General features: G+C 35.5%; 4 protein-coding genes and 1 non-coding gene across 6 annotated transcripts in view; all 5 read left to right on the top strand.

Moving 5' to 3' along the window:
- The first annotated feature begins 494 nt into the window (after positions 1 to 494).
- On the top strand, positions 495 to 9,691 carry LOC102593701 (uncharacterized). Its single transcript, XM_006354744.2, has 4 exons — positions 495 to 967; positions 5,322 to 5,429; positions 5,570 to 5,845; positions 9,063 to 9,691. The coding sequence occupies exons 1-4, from the start codon at positions 560 to 562 to the stop codon at positions 9,249 to 9,251; spliced, it is 981 nt and encodes a 326-aa protein (XP_006354806.1). The 5' UTR covers positions 495 to 559; the 3' UTR covers positions 9,252 to 9,691.
- A 1,057-nt stretch (positions 9,692 to 10,748) lies between these two features.
- Positions 10,749 to 13,183, top strand: LOC102594026 (uncharacterized). Its single transcript, XM_006354745.2, has 3 exons — positions 10,749 to 10,850; positions 11,846 to 12,601; positions 12,903 to 13,183. The coding sequence occupies exons 1-3, from the start codon at positions 10,749 to 10,751 to the stop codon at positions 13,071 to 13,073; spliced, it is 1,029 nt and encodes a 342-aa protein (XP_006354807.2). The 3' UTR covers positions 13,074 to 13,183.
- Positions 13,184 to 13,747: 564 nt separating this feature from the next.
- Positions 13,748 to 13,829, top strand: TRNAS-GCU (transfer RNA serine (anticodon GCU)). The gene has a single exon. It is a non-coding gene; the product is annotated as a tRNA-Ser (tRNA).
- Positions 13,830 to 14,761: 932 nt separating this feature from the next.
- Positions 14,762 to 18,387, top strand: LOC102594354 (probable myosin-binding protein 5). Its single transcript, XM_006354746.2, has 5 exons — positions 14,762 to 15,302; positions 15,653 to 16,017; positions 16,367 to 17,239; positions 17,461 to 17,688; positions 18,121 to 18,387. The coding sequence occupies exons 1-4, from the start codon at positions 14,932 to 14,934 to the stop codon at positions 17,685 to 17,687; spliced, it is 1,836 nt and encodes a 611-aa protein (XP_006354808.1). The 5' UTR covers positions 14,762 to 14,931; the 3' UTR covers position 17,688; positions 18,121 to 18,387.
- A 779-nt stretch (positions 18,388 to 19,166) lies between these two features.
- Positions 19,167 to 26,094, top strand: part of LOC102594686 (transportin-3) — a 29,940-nt gene continuing 23,012 nt past the window's right edge. The window contains exons 1-6 of one of the 2 annotated variants that reach the window (XM_006354747.2): positions 19,167 to 19,633; positions 22,775 to 22,852; positions 23,020 to 23,082; positions 24,838 to 24,885; positions 24,964 to 25,110; positions 25,305 to 25,436. In XM_006354747.2, the coding sequence (XP_006354809.1) occupies positions 19,511 to 19,633; positions 22,775 to 22,852; positions 23,020 to 23,082; positions 24,838 to 24,885; positions 24,964 to 25,110; positions 25,305 to 25,436 (591 nt within the window). In that variant the 5' untranslated portion in view covers positions 19,167 to 19,510. Of the gene's footprint in view, positions 19,634 to 22,774; positions 22,853 to 23,019; positions 23,083 to 24,831; positions 24,886 to 24,963; positions 25,111 to 25,304; positions 25,437 to 26,094 lie in introns of those variants that run through there. The other variant, XM_015312036.1, reaches the window with a different exon arrangement.

The following is a 26,094-nucleotide window of genomic DNA, read 5'->3' on the forward strand; positions in this document are numbered from 1 at the left end:
AAGAATAGGTTATCCATTTTATAAGCCATGTTAATTAACCATTGCTATATTTCAACTCAAAGCATTTAATATGGAGAAAAGAAGTTAGTCGATATATCGTACTATAACTATTCGATAATTGCTAATTCGTTACTCAATCAATTAATATTTTACGGTTGGCTAGCGGATTAGTTTAATTTTAAAATCGATAATTCATAGATTAAACCAATAAATATAATTATCTATCTGATCCATCCTATAAGCAGTCATAGGAAGGAGAGTGTGAGTCTATTATTTATAAATTTAGGAGGAAGTTCGATTTTTAAACCGAGGGAATTTTCACCCTTATAATACTAACAAGTACATTGATTGATTAACATATTATATACTCACTTTGACAAATATTTATTCGTTTGTATTTGATTTGACACATTGTTTAAAAAATAATAATTTTATTATATACTCATTCATATTCAATATGTACTACTCCATTGCATATGTTAATGATTAAAAATCCGGAACATATAAATAAGAAAAACTAATAAGGGAAATTAGAATTGAAAGAGCAAATTGGGCGAAAATGGTGGCACTATCACTGTACAAGGGAAATCTCCATAGAGTACCTGAAACTCCACGTCGATGGCTAATGCCAACCCCCAAAATCTCTCTCAAGGACTTCCGATGTCTCCTCCGTCGCCGGTCCCGAGCCCTCTCTCGCCTCCCAACTCCTCCCGATGTCTCTCCTACCACCGCCACCGCTTCAAACCCTAACCCTAACCTCAAAACTGATACCAAATCCAAACCTGAGGAGGAGGTTCCTGTTTCGGTCCCAGTAAAGACCGAGAAGGAGGAGGAGGATGTTCGAGTGGAGAATGTGGAAGTGCCGGAGAAATTGGTTGACTCATCTGCTGTCGTGGTTGAACCTAAGCTTGAGGTTTTGGAAAACGATCAGAAATTGTTGGTTCCGATGAACCCCTCCGGTTTGGAGGTATTGAATTGCAATTATTGATCTATTTTGTTTGCAATGGCGTTATCCATGTATTTTGCTGGCTTTTAGTTAAAATTTGCTTATGCATCTTTCTGTTTTCTCTTAGTAAAGAAGGGATCCCAGCCAATTCAGGGTAGAAGTTAAGGGGGTGTATACCTTATGAAGTTTTTTACCCTTTTTGCAATGAGGCTGCTCCAAGTCTGGACTCTCCAACCATGACCTACAGCTTTTCCTCATTTTTGTTTATTATGCTTAGGGAGTTCTAAATATATGTCATAAAGAAAATATGTATCAGATGATTTGTAAGAACTAATACTCTTTGTTTCTATGGAAGAGTGTAATACTTTATGTGTAGTTGGTTTAAGACTAGCATTATTTTGGCAGAAGCTTCATGTACTGATTAGAGATGAGGAGGTGTATTTGCCCGAGGATTGGGATACTTACATTAAATCTGTTCGGTGAATACTGCTTTCAGAAATTAATGATTAATGGAGAGATGGTGAATGCCACATGCTACATTGGATTTATGAGATGGGGAGAAGAGTCGATCTTTCCATATAGGGTGCCCATGAAGGTGTGTTTCCTTGCTTGATTAGGAGCGGGGGAAGTGATATTGATGGCTGAGAACTTGAGGTAGAAGAGGAGCACCTATGTTGGTGCTACATCACCTATGTTGGTGCTACATCTACAGATGTTTGGGTGAATACGTAGACCTATCCCCTGTTACATTTTCAGGTGGTTGTGCACTCATTGTTGGCAATTCTGAATCGTTTTGTGGATAAAATGGGCATTCGACAGAGTTTCCACTGTGCCGGGAGAATTCTATAATTCCAAACTTGTCACCTACTAGTTTAACCAGAACCCAACATACTAAATTTAAGAGGATATCAAAATATGAAGTCGGTTGCTTTCACAAAACTTTAGACGTTCCCAGTTACTTCTTTACTGACACAAGCCAAAACCAAATTTATGAGTCCGACACAAGGAGCAAAACTCTAGGATTTAAGCAAAATAATATACTACATTAGTGTAAATAGAATGATGTCCCATGCGAAGCAAGTGAGGAGCTTGCCAGATCTGTTGTTAGCTCTGTCTGAGTCGAAGTGTCACCCTCAACTGAATTATCTGTGGGGGAAAAGAAAGGAGTGGGGTTCAGTTGCACCGACTGTGTGAGTAATAACATCAACCATAACATTTTATATGGAACAAGCATACATAAGGAATCATGCAATTTATAAGATCCTCAACTACGTCTTATTTAAATCAATATAGCCTAAGTTGCTCGGGTGCGGGTGTCCGATACGGGTGCGGATCTAGAGGTCAGATGCTATATGATCTAAATTTTTAGATTCGGGTATACGGATCCATGTATGGATACGGGTGCGGGGGTTCGGCTAAAAATAATTCAAATAGCTAAAAGTAGAGTTATAAAGCCCAAGTTATGAGATATTATATGGAAAACTTGAGGAGAAAATCTTGATCAAGAGGAGAATCCTGGAAGGAGATAAAAGGAAAGGGAGTGACAATAGAAATTTATATATACAAGGTATTTCATTTTCTTCAATTTCACCTTAGTTTTTGTTTTGCGCACAAAAATCATTGAATCTGTCCAAAATTTCTCCCTTGAATTTGGTCAAAGTACCCCAAATTGGTTGACCATATATCCTTATATAGTGGGAGATACCTTGACTAGAATCGATGTAAATTCGAACACCACAAGTCTATCATGGTTGTCTGACTACCCCGTCAGCTAGGTTCCTAGAGGGCTCAAGTGTGAATGCATATTACTAGTTCTTTCCTGCTAGCGTAGGAAAATATTATACAAGGTGCAACCAGGTCTAGTGATCTCAACGTTAGATAACGGTGATCTAGCAAAGCTTACTCCTGAAGTATCTTCCTTACAACAACATACCCAGTATAATCCCACATAGTTAGGGTCTAGGGAAGGTATAGTGTACGCAGTCCTTACCCCTACCTCAGAGGTATTGAAGTATCTTCCATATAGTACAAAATGTTGTCATATTTTTTGTGTGTCAAGAATTTATTCCAATAGTATGTATAGCAATTCATAAATAACATAGGTTTAAGGATAATCAGTATGTCGAAGTCATTGTAAAGATGATTTAGTACATATCCAATTATGGACCATACAATCACTTGTCCGAGTGCAAGTAATCGATTTGTTTTTTATAAATCGTTTCAATGCTAGAAAACAATTTAAATCATGCTATAATTGAAAATCAACTATGAAAAAATTATTACTCAGTACTATTTCTGAAAAGCTCCAATTTGCTTCCAATAATTGCGTCGTCGAAGTATCAATTATCTTACAATAGGGTATAACTTTTGATTATTAATCATTCATAGAACTCGTGAAATTAAATATTTCTAGCAATAAGATTTCAATTTCCCAATTCGACTCTAACATTAAGTCGAGGTGGGTTTATTAGTTTGGCTGTATTCTCCATTCTAAAAAAGGTTATCAGGAATCCTAAATAGCCAATAATGAAACTGCTAGTTCAATGAATAAAGACAAAACTAGTGTTTATATCATGTTATTCCGAGCCAACTTTAAATAAAGTGTTGTCTTAGCACCGTTTTGGGAAAAATATATTTTCGATCATCAAGTTTGAAACCTAAATAAACGTCTTCCCCAAAGTGAAAGCTTCTTTATAATTCCAGATTATTGCCTCCTCAAATCTCCATTTATGAACAAGGTATTTCTCCTTTTGATGTACTGTTGAATCTTATGCTGAATACCTCATTAATTTAAGATCATTTCACTCCTAACTCGTACTCTTTTATACCCTAAAGAAGAATTTAGTTAGTTGAATAGGTTGTAAAGACTCACCTGAATTGTGATTAGAGAAAAAAATGATTCTTCTCCTCTAGCTTGTGCTTAGGGTTCCAAAGGTAGTAACTTATATTTATGATCTTGAAGTTTTTTTTTTTTTTTTTTGCTTTCTTGCTTCCTTTCCTTTTTTTCCCTCTTCCCTGTAGCTCTCATTTCCCCCTTGTGAAATGCTGCTGGAAAGCTTCCTCTTAAAACCAGCGCTGCTGGCTTTTATCTCTATTGCCAACCGCTCCTCTTCTTTTTTTTCTCCTTTCTTAATAGCCGATGGGTCAAGGGATAATGGACTAGCTATTTTAGTTACTCACTTATTTTTAATGGGCCAAGTCCAATTCTTTAAGTCATTGCACACGTTGTGGGTCAATGTTATTTGGTCTCTTTTTATGGTCTTATCCATTCCTCCCGTCGTGAGCTAGCTTTTGGGGTTGAGTAGGCCGCGGTCCAATTCTTTATCATGGTATCATAGTCAAGCCCATCCCAATTCATGTTTACCTGATGTTGGGCCTCCCATCTTATATTGTCTACGCTCCAAAGGTTCAACCTTGAGCGTGTGCGGGGGGTTAAGGGCTACCTAATCTTTATATGATTTGGGCAATCCTTCCCTCATGAGCTAACTTTTAGGATTGAGTTAGATCCAAGGTTGATTTCTATATCAGAAGGTGAGCGAGAAGATCGAGGGCGTGGGATGATGCTCCATTAGCCTTTATGTGGGTTATATTGAAAGAGAAAAATAGGATAACATGTGAAGGGGTTGATAATGACTCTGTAAAATTGAAAAAAATAGCGTCTTCTGTCTAAAATCTCTTTGGTGTACCTATGAGGTTCCTATTTGTGTAGAAGATCGGATATCTTTTGTAGAGAACCATACGTTTCTTTAGGTTTCTATACTTTTTGATAAATGGCTTGTATACCGGATTTCCCCATCATTGATAGTATTATTTACTAAATTAATGAAAAAGGAGAAATGGTGAATGAAATTGCCTTATTGAATATATGGCAGCTGTTTGAATAGTGCTAATTATGTCTTACACATTTTGATTGAACAGCATCATTAACTGCAAAGGCACAATATCTTATGCTAATGACTTCCTTTTCGTCTTCATTCTTATTTGCTGTCCATTGGTACCTTTGTTCTTCTCTTACCTCTTATTTGTGCATTCATTCATCTGTATTTTATATGTTATTTGGCAGTTGATCCTCTTCTAAAATTTACCAAAAATTGATTAGCCTAGTTCTCTTGACATGGCTCATTGTAGATTATAGTGAATTCTCATACTTATGTCTGAATATGTCCCAACTGCCAATGTGGTTAGCAGAGAGCGGTGGGATGGGGGTGGAAGGCTTCTGATATGCAAAATATATGATTATATAAGTATTATGTTTGAGATCATGGTCAACTATACATTTGGTGCATAATTTAGAATAAGGACCAACGCAAAATTGTTTTCTTCTTATTTCGATTTGTTAGCTTTTTAATTATTTTTTTTATCACTCTCCTTGCAGACTATCAACAAAGAGGATGGAACTGATAATCAGAAAAAAAAGGAGATTGAGGATAAATTACAAGTTCTGAATATGAAAAAGCATGGTTTGGTACAGTTACTAAAACAGGTGATCTTAATGTAAAACAATCTGAGGAGGAATTGAAACTTTTACATGATGTCTCATTTTTTATTTGTTCTGAATATCTGTCAAATTGTGTAAGGACTTGGCATGATCATTTTTTGTTCACAAGTATTGGCTTTTGGCAGATTTTGAATGCAGAAGAGGAGCTAAAGAGACGGAGCATGCAAGGTATGGCAGTGCGGCCATCACTCCCACTTCAAGTGGATACTACAAACGACACTGGATCTATAACTAAACTAAACACACCTAGAATGGGCTCGGATGGTAACCCCATTGGTGAGGTGGATGGAGATGGAGGTGATGATGCATCCAACCAGAACACACTTTCTCGGAATTTGCTTCGTATGAGCAGTACATCACCATCTTCAGATTCTCAACTGAGGAAGACCCCCTATAATGTGGTAAATTCCCTATCTATGCATGCATTGTTACCTTTGGCCTTTCATTTGTGGCGCTAACACCAGGAGTGGAAAAAGAGAGTTTTAATTTTCTTTCTAATATAATTAGTTCTAGCAAAGATTCAAAAAGTTTTAAGTAAAGCTGATAGCATGAAAACAACTACATTCAATATGTGCAAGACCGCAAGTTAGTTCATCATATTATTGCTGGTTCACTCCCTTGAACCAAAGTCTTCTACTTATCTTCTTCCTCAATGGAGCAGATCTTAATTTTTCTGACATAAAAGCATGTCCAAGGCATCTCGAAATGTGTGCTCCTGGTCAACATGTGCTGAAAATTAAGGACCCCATATTGAACTTCTATTGGACATGAAATTTTGTTACAATTGTGTGTCAGCTGTAACTAGTTTTTTGAGCTGTTCCAATCATTTTCTGCCACTTGTTGGACTAATTGGACCTTGCAATAAATGATGTTGTTACTTTGCACATGCCATAATCAAGGATCTAGTGCTTTGACTAAGGAAAGATACATTATATATATATATATATATATATAATGAAGAAGTTTATGTGCTATTTTACCTTGTTAATATTAGTTGTAAGAGCAAAAATTACATGGTGGCCATTTTCTTCACTGCAAACTGGGAATTAACATGTGGGATGAGGGATTATTGGAGTTATATATCAGCCTTCAACCACTTCCCCTTGATGTGAAATTCTCAGTTCCTTTTCTTTGTAAATAATGAAGTTCCAGAGGCTGTACGATGTTTGGAGACTTGAATCGAGAGGTATATATCTAGATTACATTAGAGCAATTAAATACATGTACTATGGAGCCAAGACCCGAGCGAGGACAGTGGGAGGAGACTCAGATCACTTCTCCGTCGTGATGGGGTTGCACCAGGGATCAACTCATATCCCATTTCTATTTGCTTTGGTGATGGATGTACTAACACGACTTATCCAAGGAAAAGTGCCATGGTATATGCTCTTTGCAGATGACAGTGTGGATTAATGAGACCAGGATAGAGTTAACAAAGAGAGGAACCTGAGATACTTCCAGAACAAAAGTAACAGCATCCAGAAGATGAAGATGAATTGCTTGGTTTTATTTCATTTTTGGTGTAAACAGGAGTATATGGAAGATCTAGAATCAGTAATGAATGCTTTAGGCACCTTGTAATTTTTGTTATTTAGGATTGAAGATCTTCCTGATACTCTCCTTTTATTTGTAATTAGTAAACCTGTAACAAGTTGTGGCAGGTTTGATTTTTTGGAATATAATACAAGACTGTTACCTTCTCAAAAAAAACAAAACAATAGGTGCCTTAACCATATGTTGGAAGTTTGGAGACAGACGTTGGAGTCTAAAGAGTTCGGGTTGAGTAGGACTAAGACAAAATACTTGAAGTTCAAGTTCAATGACGTAAAACACATGGTAGATGTGGAAGTTAGGATTGAAACAAGTCATCCCAAAGAAAGAAAGTCTTATTTATCAAGTCACATGTCAATAATTCAAGAAAATAGGGAGATAGACGATGATGTTACACATCGTATTGGAGCGGGTGGATGAAATAGAAGCTAACATTCAGTGTCTTTTATGATAAGATTGTACCACCAAGCCTTAAAGGTAGGTTTTATAAAGTGGTGGTCAGACTAGCTATGTTATATGGACGGAGTGTTTACTAGTCAAGTACTCGCATGTATAGAAGATGAGAGTAGTAGAAATGAGAATGTTGAGTTGGCTGTTTGGGCATACTAAGAGTGATAGATTAGGAATGAAGCTATCCACGACACTGCGGGATAGGCCGCCTTGGTGGACAAGATGAGGCATGTGAGGCTGAGATGGTTCGAACTTGAAGGAAACATGCACAAACACCCCAATAAGGAGGAGTAAGAGGTTGGCTATAGTGGATGTAATGTGATGTAGAGGTAGACCGAGAAGTCTCAAGAGAAATGATTAGACAGGACATGACTCATGCAGCTTACCTTAATGTGGACATGACCTTGGTCCTAGATTGGAAGATATGGTGGTCAAGAATTAGGGTAGAAGGTTAGTAGGTCGAGCGTTGTCTAGTTCTCTCTTACTATCTTATTCTTCGATTTTAGTATATTACATGATGTTTCATTTGCTTCCGTTATTTTAAATTTTTTGGTGTTGCTACTGCTCTCTTTGTTGTTTTCAGCATGACTTCGATTTTAGTATTACATTATTGTATTTGCTTTGCATACTTGTTTTTTATATGCTTTACCTGAGTCGTGTATCTGGTAGATACAACCTCTCTACCTTCAAAAGGTAGGGGTAAGGCTGTGTACACACCATCCTCCTCAGACCCCACTTTTGGGATTACAATTGGCCCAGTTGAACTGGGTATGTTTTTATTGGAGCTCCAGATGAAGATCAGGCAATACTTTTCTTGACGAATTGCTTTACTAGGAGGAAGGCTGCTGATACTGCATTAGTTGCTTACATCTGGTTTTCACTAGAGATCTTTTTCATATTATACATAAATATGCAGGCTACCGTAGAAACTACTATAGAATTGGATAATCCGTAGTGAATAAAATTATCTTGGGTCTGTTTTGTTTTCTCACTCCATGTAGCATGGGCACTTTATCAGATACCTATTCAAGTATAGTTTAAGGCTCCACCTGCAAGGACTTTTCTAACTTTAACTTCTTCCAATTTTCGCAAAGTAGACTATTTGTTAAATTAAAAGTAGATATATATTAGAATCTAGCTATTAGTAGTCCTTTGTAATTATAATGATGAACAACAATATATTTTCCTAATCACATGTTAGTTGATTTGCTAGTTACTTAACTAAATAGTTCTTACAGTATCCTGAGGCTATTTTCCTTTGAGGTCTACTTTGATATATAGGGTGAAACGGTAGGGCAAGGTGACAAGACACTGAAGAAAACAGCTATAAGAAAAAAAGATATGCAAGCAGATGAAGAATAGTTTTCTCATAAACCAGTAAAAAAAAAGTCATGAGATTACCATTAAGTAGCTTATCTAGTAAAAATTTGAGTCAGGGGAGCAGGGAGCTAATTATACACCACAGCTTCCCCCTCTTAGTGAATCAGATAAAAATCAGTTCATAAAAAAATCAGCCAACTGGTTTATGAGAAAACTAATTCTTAAATAGTATGTAATAGCTTAGATAAATTTCACTAGTTCAAGAAATCCATTTTCACTTGCTGTCTATTTTTTCAGGTTCCTCTCGCTTCACGATCTGTTGGAGTTACTGTTAGTCCTTCACGGTTTGCACCTCCGGGACAGCAAGGGCAACTCTCAAATCTCCCCCCAATGTCCCTATCTGGAACGAACTTTGTTGCCTCCTCTCCTTCTCCTGTAGCATCAGGCGGCACTTCAGCATTTCGGGATCGGTTTGCAAGCCCATGAAATTGGAAGTTGTGCTGGTTGTTTCTACGTGTCAAGGTGGCCTAGCAAGTGGTTGTTACTCCTCCTGTCAGCTGGCTTTCTGTTCTCTCTACCTCATTCGAAGTTTCAAACTGGCTAATCTGTGAAGCTGTAAATCATTCTGTAGTTCCAAATTGCTCATTCACTGTAAAGGTAGTAGTGAAGATGCAGTGTCTTAAGTCTGGTGCCTTCTAGTTGGAAGTATAGTATTTCTGTTAATCTGGCTAGGTGTGTGTCCATCTGGTCCTTATGAAGTTTCCCTGATTATGTTTTTAGTTCTTAAAAGGTGTTAGAAATGAATATCCTATGTACATATGTGATGCCATTTTGCTTTTAAGTCGTTAAGTTCTATTACTTGTTAAACAATGTGATTGTCCTCATTCAGATTTCAATGCCTTATCTCAAAGATCCCGAATGAAGTATGTCATTGGTGTGTGATTCTTCCCTGAAATTTGACAGAACATATTAAATGTATTAGACAGAGACTCGGAGTAGGATCAACTCCGTGTGTTCTCTTGAGAAGTGGCAACATAATGGAAATACAAATTGACTCGTTTTGAGTTTGTCATTTGTCATCTGCTTTCCATAAATATGATGACTGAGTTGCTGAATCTTGAGTTAGTGATCATACTATGGTCCATTTTTTCTATTCTTTCTGGCTATATTTTTCTGTGTTCACAAGACATTGTTCTATTTCAGAGCTGTGTACTGAGGTCCTATGTTTGAGTCTCACTGTGGTGTACTATAAAAATTTCTCTTTTTACTGCTTTGATTCGGGAAGGAGTCAGGCCAGCACTTGATTGGGTTTGTGCTGCACTCTTTGATAGCTTGAATTATTAGATGAAATGGTCACACTTAAACATTATATTTGCTGGTTGCCAACTTGCTCGAACCTGGAACTTAAATTCCATCACTTATAATTTTATTTGAGGTTATTTCTCAAGAAATTTTGTAGATCAAATATTGTTTATGAAATATATACAGTAGGATCTAAGCAATAGCTAGTAGGGAACAACAACAAATACATTGTAATTTCAGAAGTGGGATTTGAAAAAAGGTAGAGTTTATGTAGATCTTACTCCTACATTGTAGAGATAGACAAATTGTTTCCAATAGACAGTAGGGAACAGTGTTAGTTCTAAAGTCATCAAGAAATAAATATTTAAATAGTGAAGGAAGGGAGCATTTAAATAGACTAAAATGTTGCTCCATTTGGATTGTACAAACATTTCAACACTCCAGAAGTAAATTTTTTAAAATTCACCAACTACTCAAAGAGAGCCTCTGTCGGGGGTTCGTCTTTGCTGACCGTTTATTTGCTTTTTGTATCAATGATTCACGGGAATCACATTATTTGGACAAAATAATCAATTTAATATCAAGAATTATAAATGAAAGGGATAATAAATATTCTTTTGGTATAACTATTTCGATAAAGTAATAGTATTAATTTGAATTTAAATTGCATAGTAATTCAGAATGACTTTCTCAGCCATGCCATGGTCATTTGTCAATTACGTATGCCAGTTGGTCATGAACTTGAAAAGACAGGTTGCTTCCTACAGTGGTGCACTCTTACAAGTAGGTGAAGGAAAGTAATACTAATAACAACAATAATATACATAGTATAATCGTATTAAGTCTGAGGAGAATAGTATGTATGCATATCTTACTTCTCATTTAGCATTTAGATGGATTCATTTTTAATAGACCTTCAGCTCAAGAAAAAAAACATATCAAAGTAGTTTGTGAAAAAAAAAATAGAAATGAAGAAGCCACGATAAAATACTAAAGCATTATGAATGAATAGTATCTACAACAAATTAGTACTAAAGTACAGATCAAAGAACAAGAAACTAGAAGAGTAATGTTGCAACTAATAGTACAAAATAATAAGTGAGACAACGTTCAACTATCTACTAACCTTTTATCCTAATTCATATCTTATCTTTCATAACTTTTTATCAAAATCATATCTTCGATAAGTTAAAAGGTTGCATCATGTTCGTCTAATCAACTCTTCCTATAAATAAATATATGATAGAAGGCACATCTCCTTTTAGATATAAGTTACCAAAATTGATCTTACTATTAACAATTAATGTGAAGTAGTTAGAATGGACATCTCCTTTTAGATGAACCAAATTCCAGTGGAACCCATTTCAGTGACTCCACATGCTTTTTGCACAAAAAAAGTGCATGATGTCAAAAAGTTCCCCTTTCAATACTTCATCTTTTTTTTTTTTTTTAAATATACTCCCCCGGTTCATTTTTATTTATCACTTATATCTAAAATAGATTTTCATTTTTCTTATTACTTTTGACATATCAAGAAATTTTTTTTTTTTTTTTCATATTTTACCCTCAACATTAAATACTTATTCTCCAAATTATTTGTCAAAACCTAATACTCTACTAAAATATGAATAATTTGATAAAATACTTATATTAGTAATTATTTCCTTGATAGATATGTCAAGTCAAACACGATATTTCTTTTTGATTGTCCCCTTCATATCCTTTGCACCCGGCGCAATTTAGCTGTATCATTCTCCCCTCTTTAACTCTCTCACAAGTCTTATTCCACTTTCTACAACATCATATATCCTTCTTTACCCCTTTCTCTCCACTTTGCCTTTACTTTCTTTCATTTCTTGACAAACTTATCTCTCCAAAACAACATGGCAAACAACACCACCCACAGGCGCATTTTAGCAGCTCCAGACCATAATCCTAAAACTTCCATTTCCATGGATCCCACTCTCAAAAAGCAACCAAAACCCACCCCCTTTACCTCCAAGAGTACTATAGACAACATCTCCAATCAATTTTCCCATCTCAATGCAAATCACAAAATCCTTAAATCTGGGCATACATCATATTCACTTGACACACACTTAAAGCCCAAATCTTGGACTGGTTCATCAGTTCTTGATTCCTCATGCTCAGGTCTGACCAAGTCAAAGAGCCAACAGGGGAAAACAGAGGCAATTATCAAGAAAGTACCTCAAAAGGGTAAAGAGTTTCACAAAGAAGTAGATGTTAAAAGGGCATTTGTTAATTTGTCTAAAAGTCAAGAAATTGAAAGGTTCAAGGGGTTTGATGAGATAAAAAAGCAATCTTTATCAGTATTATTGAAGAATAGTGGAAGGAGGAAATCATTTTGTGGTTCAAAAATTGAGTTGACTGATTTCTTTTCTTGTAGTGGTGTGAAAGTTATGTCTGTAGACATGCCACCATTTATGCAGATTCATGCTGTCAATTGTGCAAGAAAGACTCGTGATAGCTTGGAAAAGTTTACATCTAAAGCTCTTGCACTTACCCTCAAAAAGGTATACTCTCGGTTTTAATTTATTTGTCTGGTTTTAATTTATCAGAAGTTTTAAAATGTCATTTAATCTTGTTACTCTAAATAGTTGTCAAAACTGAAAAGAAACAACAACATACCTCGAGAAACTTGTTTCCGAAACATCCTATGCTCAAAAGAAAAAGAAACATTCGGAATTAAAAAAAAGACAAACAAATTAAAATAAAGTGAGTAATGTTAAATTATGCATTTTTGGTTGATTTTGAGATTTGGGTTTTGAATGAAGTGATTTATTGGATTGAATGTGGTTTCTGTAAAATTTTCAGGAATTTGATCAAGTGTATGGACCAGCATGGCATTGTATAGTAGGGACCAGTTTTGGTTCTTTTGTAACACATTCTATTGGTGGTTTCATGTATTTTTCTATGGATCACAAGATATATGTACTCCTTTTCAAGACTACTGTACAAAAAGAAGAATCTAGTTTAAAATCTTGAGGTGAAATATAGACCAAAGTTTTGGTAAAAATGTGCTGTCTATGTAGTTTATTGTACATTTGTTAAGGAAACAATCAACTGCAGTTCTATTATAATTTCTATACGGTACGTCAGTTCAATCTCGCTTCTATTATGAGAAAAGATATTTATTCAGAACATGGATTCTTGCACAGTACATACATATTAAATAAATTCATATTTAATGAAAAAATTTAGTAACGCAATGTAAGGATTAGTGAGGAGGTAAGCATTGTAATCATTGATGAAGCGTCAAATGTTTACCCAAGTGCTTGCCCTAGTTGAGGTTAAGATGCGTTTGATCATGATTTATTTTTTTTTAGAATTGGACTCCAAAAAATACATCTGGTCATAAAATCTTTTTCACAATTTTTAGAAATTCAAAAATCACCAAAAAAATGTTGACTTTAAATTACTTACAAACATTAAAAAACAACTTCAACATTTCAAATATTATTTTATCCCTTTGAAAACAAAAACTATTTTTTTTCAAATCCTCACAATTTTCATGGCCATCTATCTTTGTCATTACAAAAATGATAAAACGAAATTTATCTTTATTTATTAGTATAAGAAATTGAGCCTTTGGTTTAAGTATCTCCAAAATGAAGAAAACATCAGTATTAAATTCAAAATAGCAGCTGCAACAACATGAAGTCGCTTTGGCCGAGTGGTTAAGGCGTGTGCCTGCTAAGTACATGGGGTTTCCCCGCGAGAGTTCGAATCTCTCAGGCGACGTTTCCTTTTTTCACTTTTGCCATCTGTTTTTTTATTTACTACTGGCCGACAACACAAAGTTGATGGCAAGCACGCTTCACTTTTAACTCTAAAGTAATGAGTTCGAGTCATCAAGAAAGCAAAAGGATGGTAAACACGCCTCACTTTCTATTCTAAAGCTATGAGTTCGAGTCATCAAGAAAGCAAAAAAAAAAAAAAAGGAGCATGAGCTACTATGGAGGGGTAAAAAAAGATATTCGTTGACCTTGTATATTGGCTTATACATAAATATGTCCTTTAACTTGGTCTCATTTTACATTTATGACCTTCAATTTTGGGTATGCATAAATAAATACTTAAATTTGTATAAAATTGAACAAATGAACACACACGTCCTACATGACATCTTCATGACAATTTGTGTCCTACATGGTATCGTACGTGTATTATGTCATATAGGACTCATGTGTCTACTTGTTCAACTTTATATAAATTTAAGTGTCTACTTGTGCACACCTAAAGTTGGAACTCTTTCATTCAAATAGACGCCCATTACCACTATGCCAAAGGCATATCTTTTGTCAAGGGTGTCCAACTTTAAATATATATCTTTAAACGTATAATTTGACGACGTAATTTTCCGACAAAGAGTGTCTAGTTGGACACCTTGGGGTGGATATAGCTACGTCTCTGATGAGGCTAATGTCATAAAACAATGTATGTAATGCATTATACAAATAATTGGAGAGTGAAATTTTGAACATCTTTATTCACAAATACTTTGTAAAATGAATAAAGATAGTAAATGAAAAAGTTCACTTGTGCATTGACTTGAGCGAAGATAGAGGACTACCACTAGTTCAGGTAAATAATCAACCAAACAATTTTAATTTCTAAAACCAAAAAAAAAAGTAATTTTTTTTCTGTATATAGCTGAAATGAATGCCATTATCTCACTTTTTTGAAACCTTTGAATCATCAATTCAGTTTTGTACATAAACAATGCAAATGCAGGAGCCACAAAAATGGAGATCATGATCATCTGTTGTTAATTTTAATTTACCAACCAAGATCATGATCTGGGGTTAATTTGAATCTTGGGTTGTTTTAGATTAAACCTTTAATGGCTTCAGGTTCATTCAAGTGCTTTGTTGATAAAAAAATGGGCAAATTTGCATTTTTCTTCTTATATGCTATTCTTGAATGGGTGTTGATCATTGTCCTTTTTGTTGATGGTTTTCTTGCATTCTTTTCCAATGAATTTGCCAAGTTCTTCGAATTGAATATCCCGTGTTTGCTTTGCACGAGGATTGATCATGTTCTCGTTAATAGGAACTCGAGTTTCTATTACAATGAATCCATTTGTGAGGTTCATAAGAAGGACCTTTCTGCACTTGCATATTGTCATGTTCATAAGAAGCTCTCTGAAATCAAGAATATGTGTGAAGGCTGTCTTTTGTCATTTGCAACAGAGAGAGATGCTGATTGTGAGAGGTACTGCGACTGTCTTATCTAAAAGCTTAATTTCTTAAAAGACACATTTTTGTTTACTTAGTTGTTGTTTTTTTCAACACGTCCTGTCATGTGTAGACCATGTCTGAAGTATCATGTTAAGTATCTTTATGTGTTTACTTTTTCATGTATTTGAATTCTCTTAGTGAAAAATCCTGACTCTGCAATTGTACTGTAGGCCTGATTCTTTTATGAATTTTGGTAATGGTAATGGTAATGGTGATATTTTGAGTCGAAACTCTACTTACTTTTGATATAATGTTGAATTGTGTGACCATCTCATCTGTTTGAGAGAGAGAGCGCGCTTGTTTAATTAGTTATGTTTTCAACAGGTATAAATCACTAGCTGGGGTTTTGAAAAAGGACATTGATTGCTTTGCTGGAGATGATGCAAGACTTTCTGTGAGAACAGGTAAGAAGGAACTAGATGAGGCCATCCAAATTGAGAGGGGCGTAGTTGCGAGGTGTTCTTGTTGTGGAGAGCCTCTAAAAATGAGGTCAAAATTTGCCAGGAATGCGTCGATAAATGGAAGGTCTTATTCTCAAGCTCCTGCTCCATCTCCTCGCGCTTCTCCTAGAGCACCGTTATTAGGAGCATGGAGAAATATTGAGGAAGTACGCCATCTAGAATCGCCTCGCAGTGTTAGGTACACGGAGCTCAAGTTCACACAAGATGATGAAGGCCCCTCACATGGAGGTGACTCTACTAATTGTCTTTGCAATCTTTTCATTCATGTCAGTTATTTCCTCATCATTCTTTGCTGTTTAACAATAGGAAAAAAAAAGCCTTTTAGTTTTGTCTGGTTTGAGATTGTATGTCAGCAAAGGCGGAGCTAAGATTTTGAGTTTATGGGTTCAAGATTCTAGAAACCGCAACTCAAGTCATTTATACATTATAAGTGGATTTTTAAACACAAATATCGGGTTTGAGCCAACGCTAGTAGGTTCTGCTGAATCGCAGGCAAAGTTGTAGCTCCACCCCTGTATGTCAGTGTAAATATGTAAGTGTGAGACACAAATACTTATGACAACTTAATGCATTGCAGGTAAAGAGGATGTGAAAGCTGCTACTATGCCATTGCTACCAGATTCTGAGGACACACATATTGATTCCTCTTGCAAAACTCCAAATAATACAAGAAACAGATTTTTTGGTATCCCATTATCAGACTCAGCTCAAGCAAGTCCTAGGTTCTCTCATCATAGGCCAAGGAAGTCATGGATTAGTGATAAACTTGACTTCACTTCAGAGGCTAACGACATGAATAGTGTACCGAGTGATTTAGAAGAAGACGTCTTGAATCGCTTAAAGAAACAGGTCCGTTTGGACCGTAAGTCTCTTGTGGAACTATACATGGAATTGGATGAAGAAAGAAGTGCTTCCGCTATTGCAGCTAATAATGCAATGGCAATGATCACTCGTTTGCAAGCGGAGAAAGCAGCTGTTGAAATGGAAGCCTTTCAGTATCAGAGAATGATGGAAGAACAAGCAGAATATGACCAAGAGGCTCTGCAGTTCATGAACGACGATCTTTTAAAGAAAGAGGACGAGATGAAGCTCTTACAAGTTGAACTCGAAACTTATAGGGAGAAATATGGACTTATAAAGACAATAGGTAGTGAGGTTTGTGAAGTTGATGATGATGAAGATTATCAAGAACTGAAATCTCAGTGTTTATCATCTATTAGTGAGAGATCAGATTGTGCCAGCCCCTTTGAAGCAGATCATCATAGAGTAAACGAGCGCCTTTTTGAATGTCCCGGGGAAAATGGAGGGGTGAATGTGGAAGAATCACAACTTGATTTTGAGAAACAAAGATCATATCTTATGGGCTTGTTGACGGATGTCGTAGAGAAAATCCAAATATCTCCTGAAGAAGGACCTCATACATTAGAACCAAAGATGACCGAGCAAAGAGGTACATGAACCTATTTCTTTTCATCATTTCATTTCGGATTTACACTCATATATATACTGACGGTGCAAAGAAATTTTACACTATTGGTGCAATTTAACTTGTTATAGCAGTTATCCTCTTACTAATTATGTATTATAAAACCAGTGTGGAGAAGTTAAACACTTCCATTTTTTGTTTCAAAGACTGCATATACACTAACCTTAGTTTTCAAATGCTGATAGCTGGAAATGAAAATAAGGTCGCTCTTACAAGAGAAGTGTCGTTAATACGAGAGAGGTTGAGAGCCATAGAAGCAGAAAGTGGCTTCTTAAAACATGCTGCCATGACATTACAGAGTGGTGATGAAGGAAGCAAACTCTTGACTGAGATAGCTCAACATCTGCAGAATCTTAGACACACGTCTAATACCTCATCGGAGTATGCAGATGCAGGGCGTCAATCCAATTAAGGTGATTTCTCTGCAGTAAATTCCTTCTTTGTCTACATTGATGTTGCATTTTCCTCCCGGAGGCACTACAATTTCTTTGAGGAGGATAAATGGGAAGAACTAACATAGATAGCAACGAATCATATAAATGTTGCAGGGCTGATTTCTTGGTCACTCAGGTTAATAGTTATTATCTCAGAAAGTCACTTTGCTTCTTGATTCGATTTTTCTGCAACAAAAAGAAAGTGACTTTCCAAGATAATAACTATTTGTTGAGTGAGAAATCAACTCCAATTTCAAAAAATAAGTTTAATGCTCCTTTTAGCCTACAACTGAACTCTAGTGGTGACCCCAACTCGCTTGGAATTGAGGCGCAAATGATGATGTTGTTAACAAAACTTTATTGATAATGCATTTTCAGTTGTGGAACACATTTAACCAAATGCATTTGCAGGTGAAATTGGCATGGAACCAGACAACTCTGATATAATCCAACAAGCTTTTCACCTTAGCTTAGTCCAAATGGAACAAATCGAGATCAAGCCATGAATCGATTGGACCTGCCAATTGAATGACTTGTAACACTCGTACGTGATGATCCACATTAAGAAGATCCCATTAGATTCCGGAAGCCAGTCGAGTGAAGAATGAAGAGCTAATGTTGTTAAACAGTATATATGTAAACATACATACATAGTTTTGCATTTATATTACACACACATCTATGATCTATCTATGGATAATGAAAAACTCTCATGGTTTTGATTCTTACAAATGAGAACTTTCAAATAGGTTGTGACTATTTGCAAGGTTCAACTTCATAGTGCCAACTAATCCAAGTGATAGTTCTGGCTTATTTTATTGAATGAACTACCAATGCATTTGCTCCTACATTTAACTTGAACTCGATAATTTGTAAGAATCAAATTTACTCTTCTCTCTCGTAGTAGGTTTTTCTTTTGAAAAAAAGGGGTTATATCGTTCAAATTATGACAATTTGATACTAGATGTAATTTCCGTTAGGGCAAGATAACGGAACATATACATTACATAATTTGAGGGCTACACTTAATAGTAGGAAATAATCGACTAGAGTTTATATTTCGTCCATTTTGAAAAAGAATGAAGGAGTTTCGCTCCAAGATTTAAAACTTCGACGTTTATTTACATAATTAAAAAATACTCTTTTAACATATTATATATATTTAAAAGAAATTTTGATCATATACAACATAGAGAAGACAAAAAAGAACTTGGTACACATGTGATTTTTTTTTACATTGTATAGTTGCCCACCAAAATAATAGTCGATAAATATAGTTATTTTTTATATCATTATATACATACTTATTTTATACGTTACAAATATATGTTTTCTTACATATTTGACTAGCGACTATAATTAACTTTTGCGAGCCGCCGAATTAAAAAAAGAAAAAACCTAAAAAATAAAGAAGTAAAAACACCAACATTGAATATTTATAGTCTTTTTTCCTTGAATATTCATTTGAGGACCAATACAAAACTAAACTAGGATTAATTACTCTTTACATTCAAAAGTTCTTCCCCCTTTCGACCAATCGAGTAGTCACTGTAAAATTTCGTCGAACAGTTGGGCTACACATCCATTTCCGTGCTTTGCTCATTCACTGACACTTAACGCAAACCTCTCTAAGGAAAGCGCCAAAAGAGAAGTCTTATCGATATACTCTGTGTATACGGAACTACAAAACCAACAACTCCTAATTCAAGCGGCGATTTATAGAAGTATTGTGTGTGTGTTGCCGATTCAGAACTAGGAGTTTGGGGAGATTTTTTTTTTTTGGGAGTTGAAGTGAAGAACTATGGAGCTACAGAGCACAGTTAAAGAAGCCCTAAATGCACTGTATCATCATCCAGACGACGCCGTTCGAATGCAGGCCGATCGATGGCTACAGGATTTTCAACGAACTATTGATGCTTGGCAGGTTTGATAATTTTTTCTTCCTTTTTATTGTTGGATCTTTTTTAAGTTTAATCAGATGGGTTCAGTTATTTAGAGAAGTGGGATTTGGGTTTTTGATTTTGAGTGTGCCATTACTGAGCTGATCAAGAGTTTTTTATTTTTATCAAGGGGGCAAGAAAAAAGCAATTTTTTTTGCAAAGTTACTGTTTATAAAAAAGAAAAGGAATTTTTTATGATTGACCCGAATGGAATCCAACTGATTTGGGATTGTGGCATACTTGATTGATTGATTAATTTTTATTGCTTGAGTTTCATTTGTACAGTTTCAATTGAGTCTGTTAAATCAATAGTGGTTTCTTTATGTTGCTGCAAAATGCAGTCCTTTTTTCCAAGAAGGCGACAACGTTGCACCATTGGGATACTTTGAATAAACTTGAGTGCATATAGGAAGACTATACTATAATGGGATTACTATTAACTTTGGTTGGCTCAGGAAATGGAAGATGTGTTTTCTGTGGTGATTGATGGTTGGATTTGAGGAGGGATCATTGGTCAATAAGTAGTCCTTTGAGTTCAGCAGCATAGAAGCCAGCACTTATTTCTGTATGCCAATCAAGTTCAGTATGGCAATATTTCATGTCTTATTAAGGTATCCAAATAGCAGTTTTAGGGTATTTGGAAGGACTTGCATGTCCAATAGAAAGAGAATGTAGATACAGATTTGATTCGGGTAATTCATATCTATCTCAAGCAAATTATTTTAAGAGCGTATCAAGAGTATTCTGGTAGTGTCTGAATTTTGCTGTCATAATGGTTACAGAATTGATGGGAAAAAAGGAAGTGCATCATTAATATGTATGTGGTACCCATAACATGGATTCATTCATAATCAATGTCTGTTTAACATGTGATGGCGTATCACAGGATGGTAAAAAGTTGTTAGCCAATCATGTCTGACTACTGCCACTTCCTTGATGACTAATGGAGACCACTCGATTCCAGTCTGATTTGTTTTGTCCGACTTCAGGAGCATGAATGCGACAGTGTCTACTATTCTATAGCAGTTTTTGGATGTTTGGAAGGACATGCATGTCCAATAGAAAGAGAACATAGGTAGAGATTTAATACGGAAAATTCATATCTATCTCAAACAAATTATTTAAGAGTGTGTCTAGAGTACTCTGATAGTGTTTTAATTTTGCTGTCATAATGGTTACAGAGTTAATGGAAAAAAAGGAAGTGCATGTCCATCATTAATATGTATGTGGTACCCAAAACATGGATTCATTCATAATCAATATGTTTCACATGTGACGGCGTATCACAGGATAGTCAAAAGTTGCTAGCCATGTATGTCTGACTACCACAACTTCTTTGTTGACAAATGGAGACCATTCGAGTCCAGTCTGATTCTAGGAGCATAAATGCGACAGTGTTTACTATTCTATAGCAGTTTTTGAGCATTTGGAAGGACATGCATGTCCAATAGAAAGAGAACGTGGGTACATTTTTAATTCGGGAAATTCACTCTTTTTGTCCATGCGAAAATTCCTTTCATTTCCTAGCCTATTCAATGTGGACATGTATGTAATAGAATTCAATGGGTAGACCTCCTAGTTGGGCCGGTATAGATCTCATGAGACCGCCCCATTACTGAAAAAAGCATGTGGATCTTAAAGTCGTGAATTTTTGATGGCCGGTAGTTGTTTACTACCTGTTTATTAGTGCCAACTCCGCTATATCTATCTCAAACAAATTATTTAAGAGCTAAGTTGCGGACACTCTTCACTTCGGCTCCGCACCCATACCGACACGACATGTTTGTGGGTGTGAGTGCGGGATCCATACTGGAAATAGCTCATCGATTTTGCGTCCTTTGGCCAAAATTGATAGAGAGATTCGAGACAGATACAATGGTTTCTGAAATCAAAACAAAAGTTAGGGTGAAATCATTATTTAGGCATATGTTTTTTTGTATCGTAAAAGATATTTGTATTAAGAGTCTGCAATTATAAAACACTTGAAAGATATTTATAGGTCAACGTAGTTATTGAATGTGCAATGAATTCAAGAAGTGTATCATGGCCTCTATATCATTTGCAATAGTCATGTTACACCAATAGAATAATACAGATATTCATTTGTACTTAATAATATATAGATTCAAAATTGCTCTCAAATATTCGTGCAATACTTTCCTAATAATTGTCCACCGTAATTTAAGGATAGTTTTATAACTCTATTTTAGATAGTTGAATATTTTTAACCAAATCCCGTACCGTGTCCATACCTGAATCTGTACCCACGAATCTTAAAATTTAAATTGTTATCTTCCCTCTACATCCACACTCATAACGGGCACCCATGTCCGAGCAACTTATTGTAAGAGCGTATCAAGAGTATGCTGGTGGTATGCGTCTATGCGAGTTTTGCTGCCATAATGGTTACAAAGTTAACGGAAAAAAGGAAGTGCAAGTGCATCACTAATATGTTTGTGCTATTCATAACATGGATTTATTAATAATTAATGTCTGTTTCACATGTGCTGGCGTGTCACAGGATAGTAAAAAGTTGTTGGCCAATTATGTCTGACTACTACAACAGTGACAAATGGAGACCATTTGTGTTCAGTCCGATTTGTTTTATGTCTGATTTAAGGAGCATAAATGTGACACTGTTTACTACTCTATTTCTGTTTGTTGACTTAAATGTGACTGATTGCCTTGACCATGTAGAAGAAGCAAATAACTAGCCTATTGTCGTGATTAGTCTGCGTGCTAGGAGAAAAGGTATGTCGAGCACATTAAGTGACAAGGGGGATATTGTTCTGTAAGCAGTTTAATTATATGCAATATAGTCTCCTTTTCAGCTGCTATTTTTTAGGTTCATGAGATTTATGTGCCCATACCTGACATTGATGTTTCTTTTAGGCTGCCTCACATAGGCACAAAGGATATAACTGAGTCATACGGTTGGGTCGACCCAACTAGTTTTTGGAATGGGATGTAGTTGATAGATTGGTTTAATGTTTGTGAGATTGAGGTGTACATTGTTGTTAGCTTCTGTTTATTTTAGCGCTCTCTCTCTCTCTCCCTTTCTTTTCTGTAATCTGACTGGATATAATGGTGCTTGTCAATTTACTAAGTTTCTTGTATTTGATTAGGTGGCTGATAATCTGCTTCATGATGCATCTAGCAATCAAGAAACTTTAATATTCTGTTCTCAAACTCTCAGAAGCAAGGTAATCTTTATACTGAGTGTCCATGGAAGTCTATTCACTTATCAGTTTCTCTATGATGTATTTACAAGTAAAAACTACTGAAATGTTCGACTAAAAGATATCAGTTTCCATCTGTCTGTATTTTCTATCAGCAATTTAATACAGGCATTTTCTATCTGATTTGGTAGGTTCAACGGGATTTTGAAGAACTACCTTCTGAAGCTTTTCGTCCTCTACGGGATTCTCTGAATGTGAGCGAGTTTATCATCTCGACATAATTAATATTTACAACTCGGATGTCTGATAATATTGAAATTTATCAGTTTCGTTCATATTGCCAGCAGATAGGTTACTTTTATTAGCAACACAAAATTGTGAATCAAATCTGTAGATAACTGTTGCCTGCACGATGCTTGTAGCCTAGTAGGTGGGATTAAGTTGATTCCTCTTCGTCCTTCATGGAGTATAAATTGTGTTTTGGCTTCTTTTGTGTTATATAAGGTACATATTAAGTACTAACAATATAAGGAAATAGGTCCTAGGGATAAATGCTTGTTATTCGCCTGATCAAAACTGGAAATTTTCTATTCCTAGGAAACTTTCATGTTCCGGTATAATGTTAGAGTCATTCCTTCACACGAAAGAAAGTGATTGGGAAAAAATATTACTCCCACCGCCCCAATTTATGTGATGTTGTTTGAGTTGGCATGAAGTTTTAGAAAGAAAGAAAGACCTTTGAAATTTGTGGTCTTAAATAAGTCATAGATGTTTGTGTGACTATAAATCATCTAATCAAGGGTAAAATGGGCATTTAAAGTTAACTAAATATAGACGTGTCATTCTTTTTGGGACTGACTAAAAAAGAATCTGTGTCACATAAATTAGGACAGAGAAACTAGTAGATTGGCTCCATTATTATTAAAAATTATTTGATGGTTTGCCTTCCATCAATAATGTAGTTGGCTAGGTGTCGGGTATTGTAGGATTGTATCATTCTTGTAATTTTCTTTCATAACTGATAAGTAGACTATATTTTACTCCCTTTACAGAAGAGGGTATACAAAAAGGTGCTCTTTATTTCTTTCTAAACTGTCTAACCAATCGTCTAGATAACTGAAGATGTCATGTATACTCCGCTAGTAGACAAAGCTGGCAAAGTCATCTAGACGTACAACAAATTTCTGCACCTACACCACAGTAATTAAAAACAAAACAAATTCTGGGTCCCCACCCCACAGGTTTTCCTCCTACTGACCCGCTGTGTAAAGCTCCAATCTATAAGGAATTAAAACATTACCATTATTTGAATCAGGAGAGCTTTCATCTAAATGTACTCCGGAAATACATTTGATGTTCAACATAAAGAATGATTACAAACATTATTGATATACCAAATTGGGTTGAGGTACAGTCAAGAAGAGGAATATGATTATAAAATGTACATTTAAAGGGAAATTGTTTTGGATCCTAAACTTTAACATTCCAAATAATTGGTGTGTTGTGCTTGTTAACAGCTCAACTCCTTTATGTGTAACTATGGCCGAGTCCTAGTTTAAGTGGAAAATTTTTGCTCCAATACCTGTGGTGGCTTAGTTGTCCAGCTTGGTAAAACCATAAAAGTAAACTGTTGTAACTTGTTCTTTTTGGGAAGATAAATATTTTTATTGATCAAACTGTTTTAACTTGTATGATGAGTTACATCAGCTGCCGTCGGTTTTGCTCTATATCTTCATAAACTTACATATTCCACCTTAGTAGTAGCCTCTTTTTCTTTATTATGTTTTGATGCATCCATGAGACCCCGTTATGTATAGAAGATTACGTGTCTTTTGTAGACAACCATATCTCTTTGTGAGGTTCCCCTACCTCTTGGTATACGGGTATTTATGCCCTTCATTAATAATATTTTATTACTTTATCAATAAATAAAGTAGAAATAAGTATGTAGATTTATCAAATGTTATATTTTCCTCCTGACTATGAGTTTGGTGATTTTCAAACTGCAGACCTTGTTGAAAACATTTCATAAGGGTCCCCCAAAAGTTAGAACACAGGTAACTTTAGATATTTTTGTCAAATAAACAATATGTGGAGTTCAATTAAAAGATTCTGTACTAAATGCTTTATTATAGATTAGTCTTGCAGTGGCTGCTTTGGCTGTTCATGTGCCTGCAGATGATTGGGGAGATGGTGGTATTATAAACTGGCTTAGGGATGAAATGAATTCTCATCCCGAGTTTATACCGAGTTTTCTGGAACTTCTTAGAGTTTTTCCTGAGGTATTAGTCTCACTGTTTCTATTAAATCACATGGTAAACAATTGGTTCTTACTGTGCTTTATATTTGCTGAAAAGGACTAGGTTAATTTATTTGAGTTGCAAGGTTATGCCCTTGTTGTTGCCTTTTGTGAGGAAACATTGCATCTTCTCTTTAAATCTTGAACGATATTGGTAACGGACGTGTCTTCACACAGGAGGAATTCAACTACAAGATAGCTGCTCGACCAGATAGGCGACGCCAGTTTGAAAAAGAACTTGCTTCTGCTATTGATACCGCACTTAATATCTTGACTGCCTGTTTGAATATCAATGAACTTAAGGAACAGGTGAGCTTTACTTTTTCCTTTTGTGCCTCTTGATCGTTGGATATTTACATCCTTATCAAAGCCACTAGCCAAACCCTTAATGATTCTCTCTCACCAAATAGTAGTTTCTTGTGCCCAGAGAGCATGGATACCAATTTTGACTGAATTTCTCCTTTCAATATGTGTCTAAATAGTTATTGTGAGCCTCTTAGGGGTTGTTTGGTACGAAGATTAATAACGCAGGGATTAGTAACGCAGGGATTAGTAACGCAAGGATTAGTAGTGCATGGATTATTTTTTTATCAAGTGTTTGGTTCATTGCTTCCCATCTAATCTTGTGTTTGGTATAAAACTCTACAAAAAGTTTCTTTCAAATTATACCCTTGAATTAAAAATACTCAACTTAAGACTTTTATCTTCCAAAATCATTTAACTACATTTATCAATAAAATAATTTTAATATGACAAAATAAATTATTTTATATGTTATATAAGTATAGACCCTATAAATACACAAATTTTTTAAAGAACTCACTTCTTAAGGAATAACATTTTAGTGCACAAATTATTATTAATACAGAGCTCAACTTTAATAGTTGTTGCTTTAATGGTGGAAATGGAATTATTATGAATCCCTCAATAATTCTCCCCCCCCCCCCCCCCCCCCCCCCCCCCCCCC

This window comes from Solanum tuberosum, unplaced genomic scaffold (assembly GCF_000226075.1).
Source record: "Solanum tuberosum cultivar DM 1-3 516 R44 unplaced genomic scaffold, SolTub_3.0 scf00180, whole genome shotgun sequence".
NCBI lineage: Eukaryota > Viridiplantae > Streptophyta > Magnoliopsida > Solanales > Solanaceae > Solanum > Solanum tuberosum.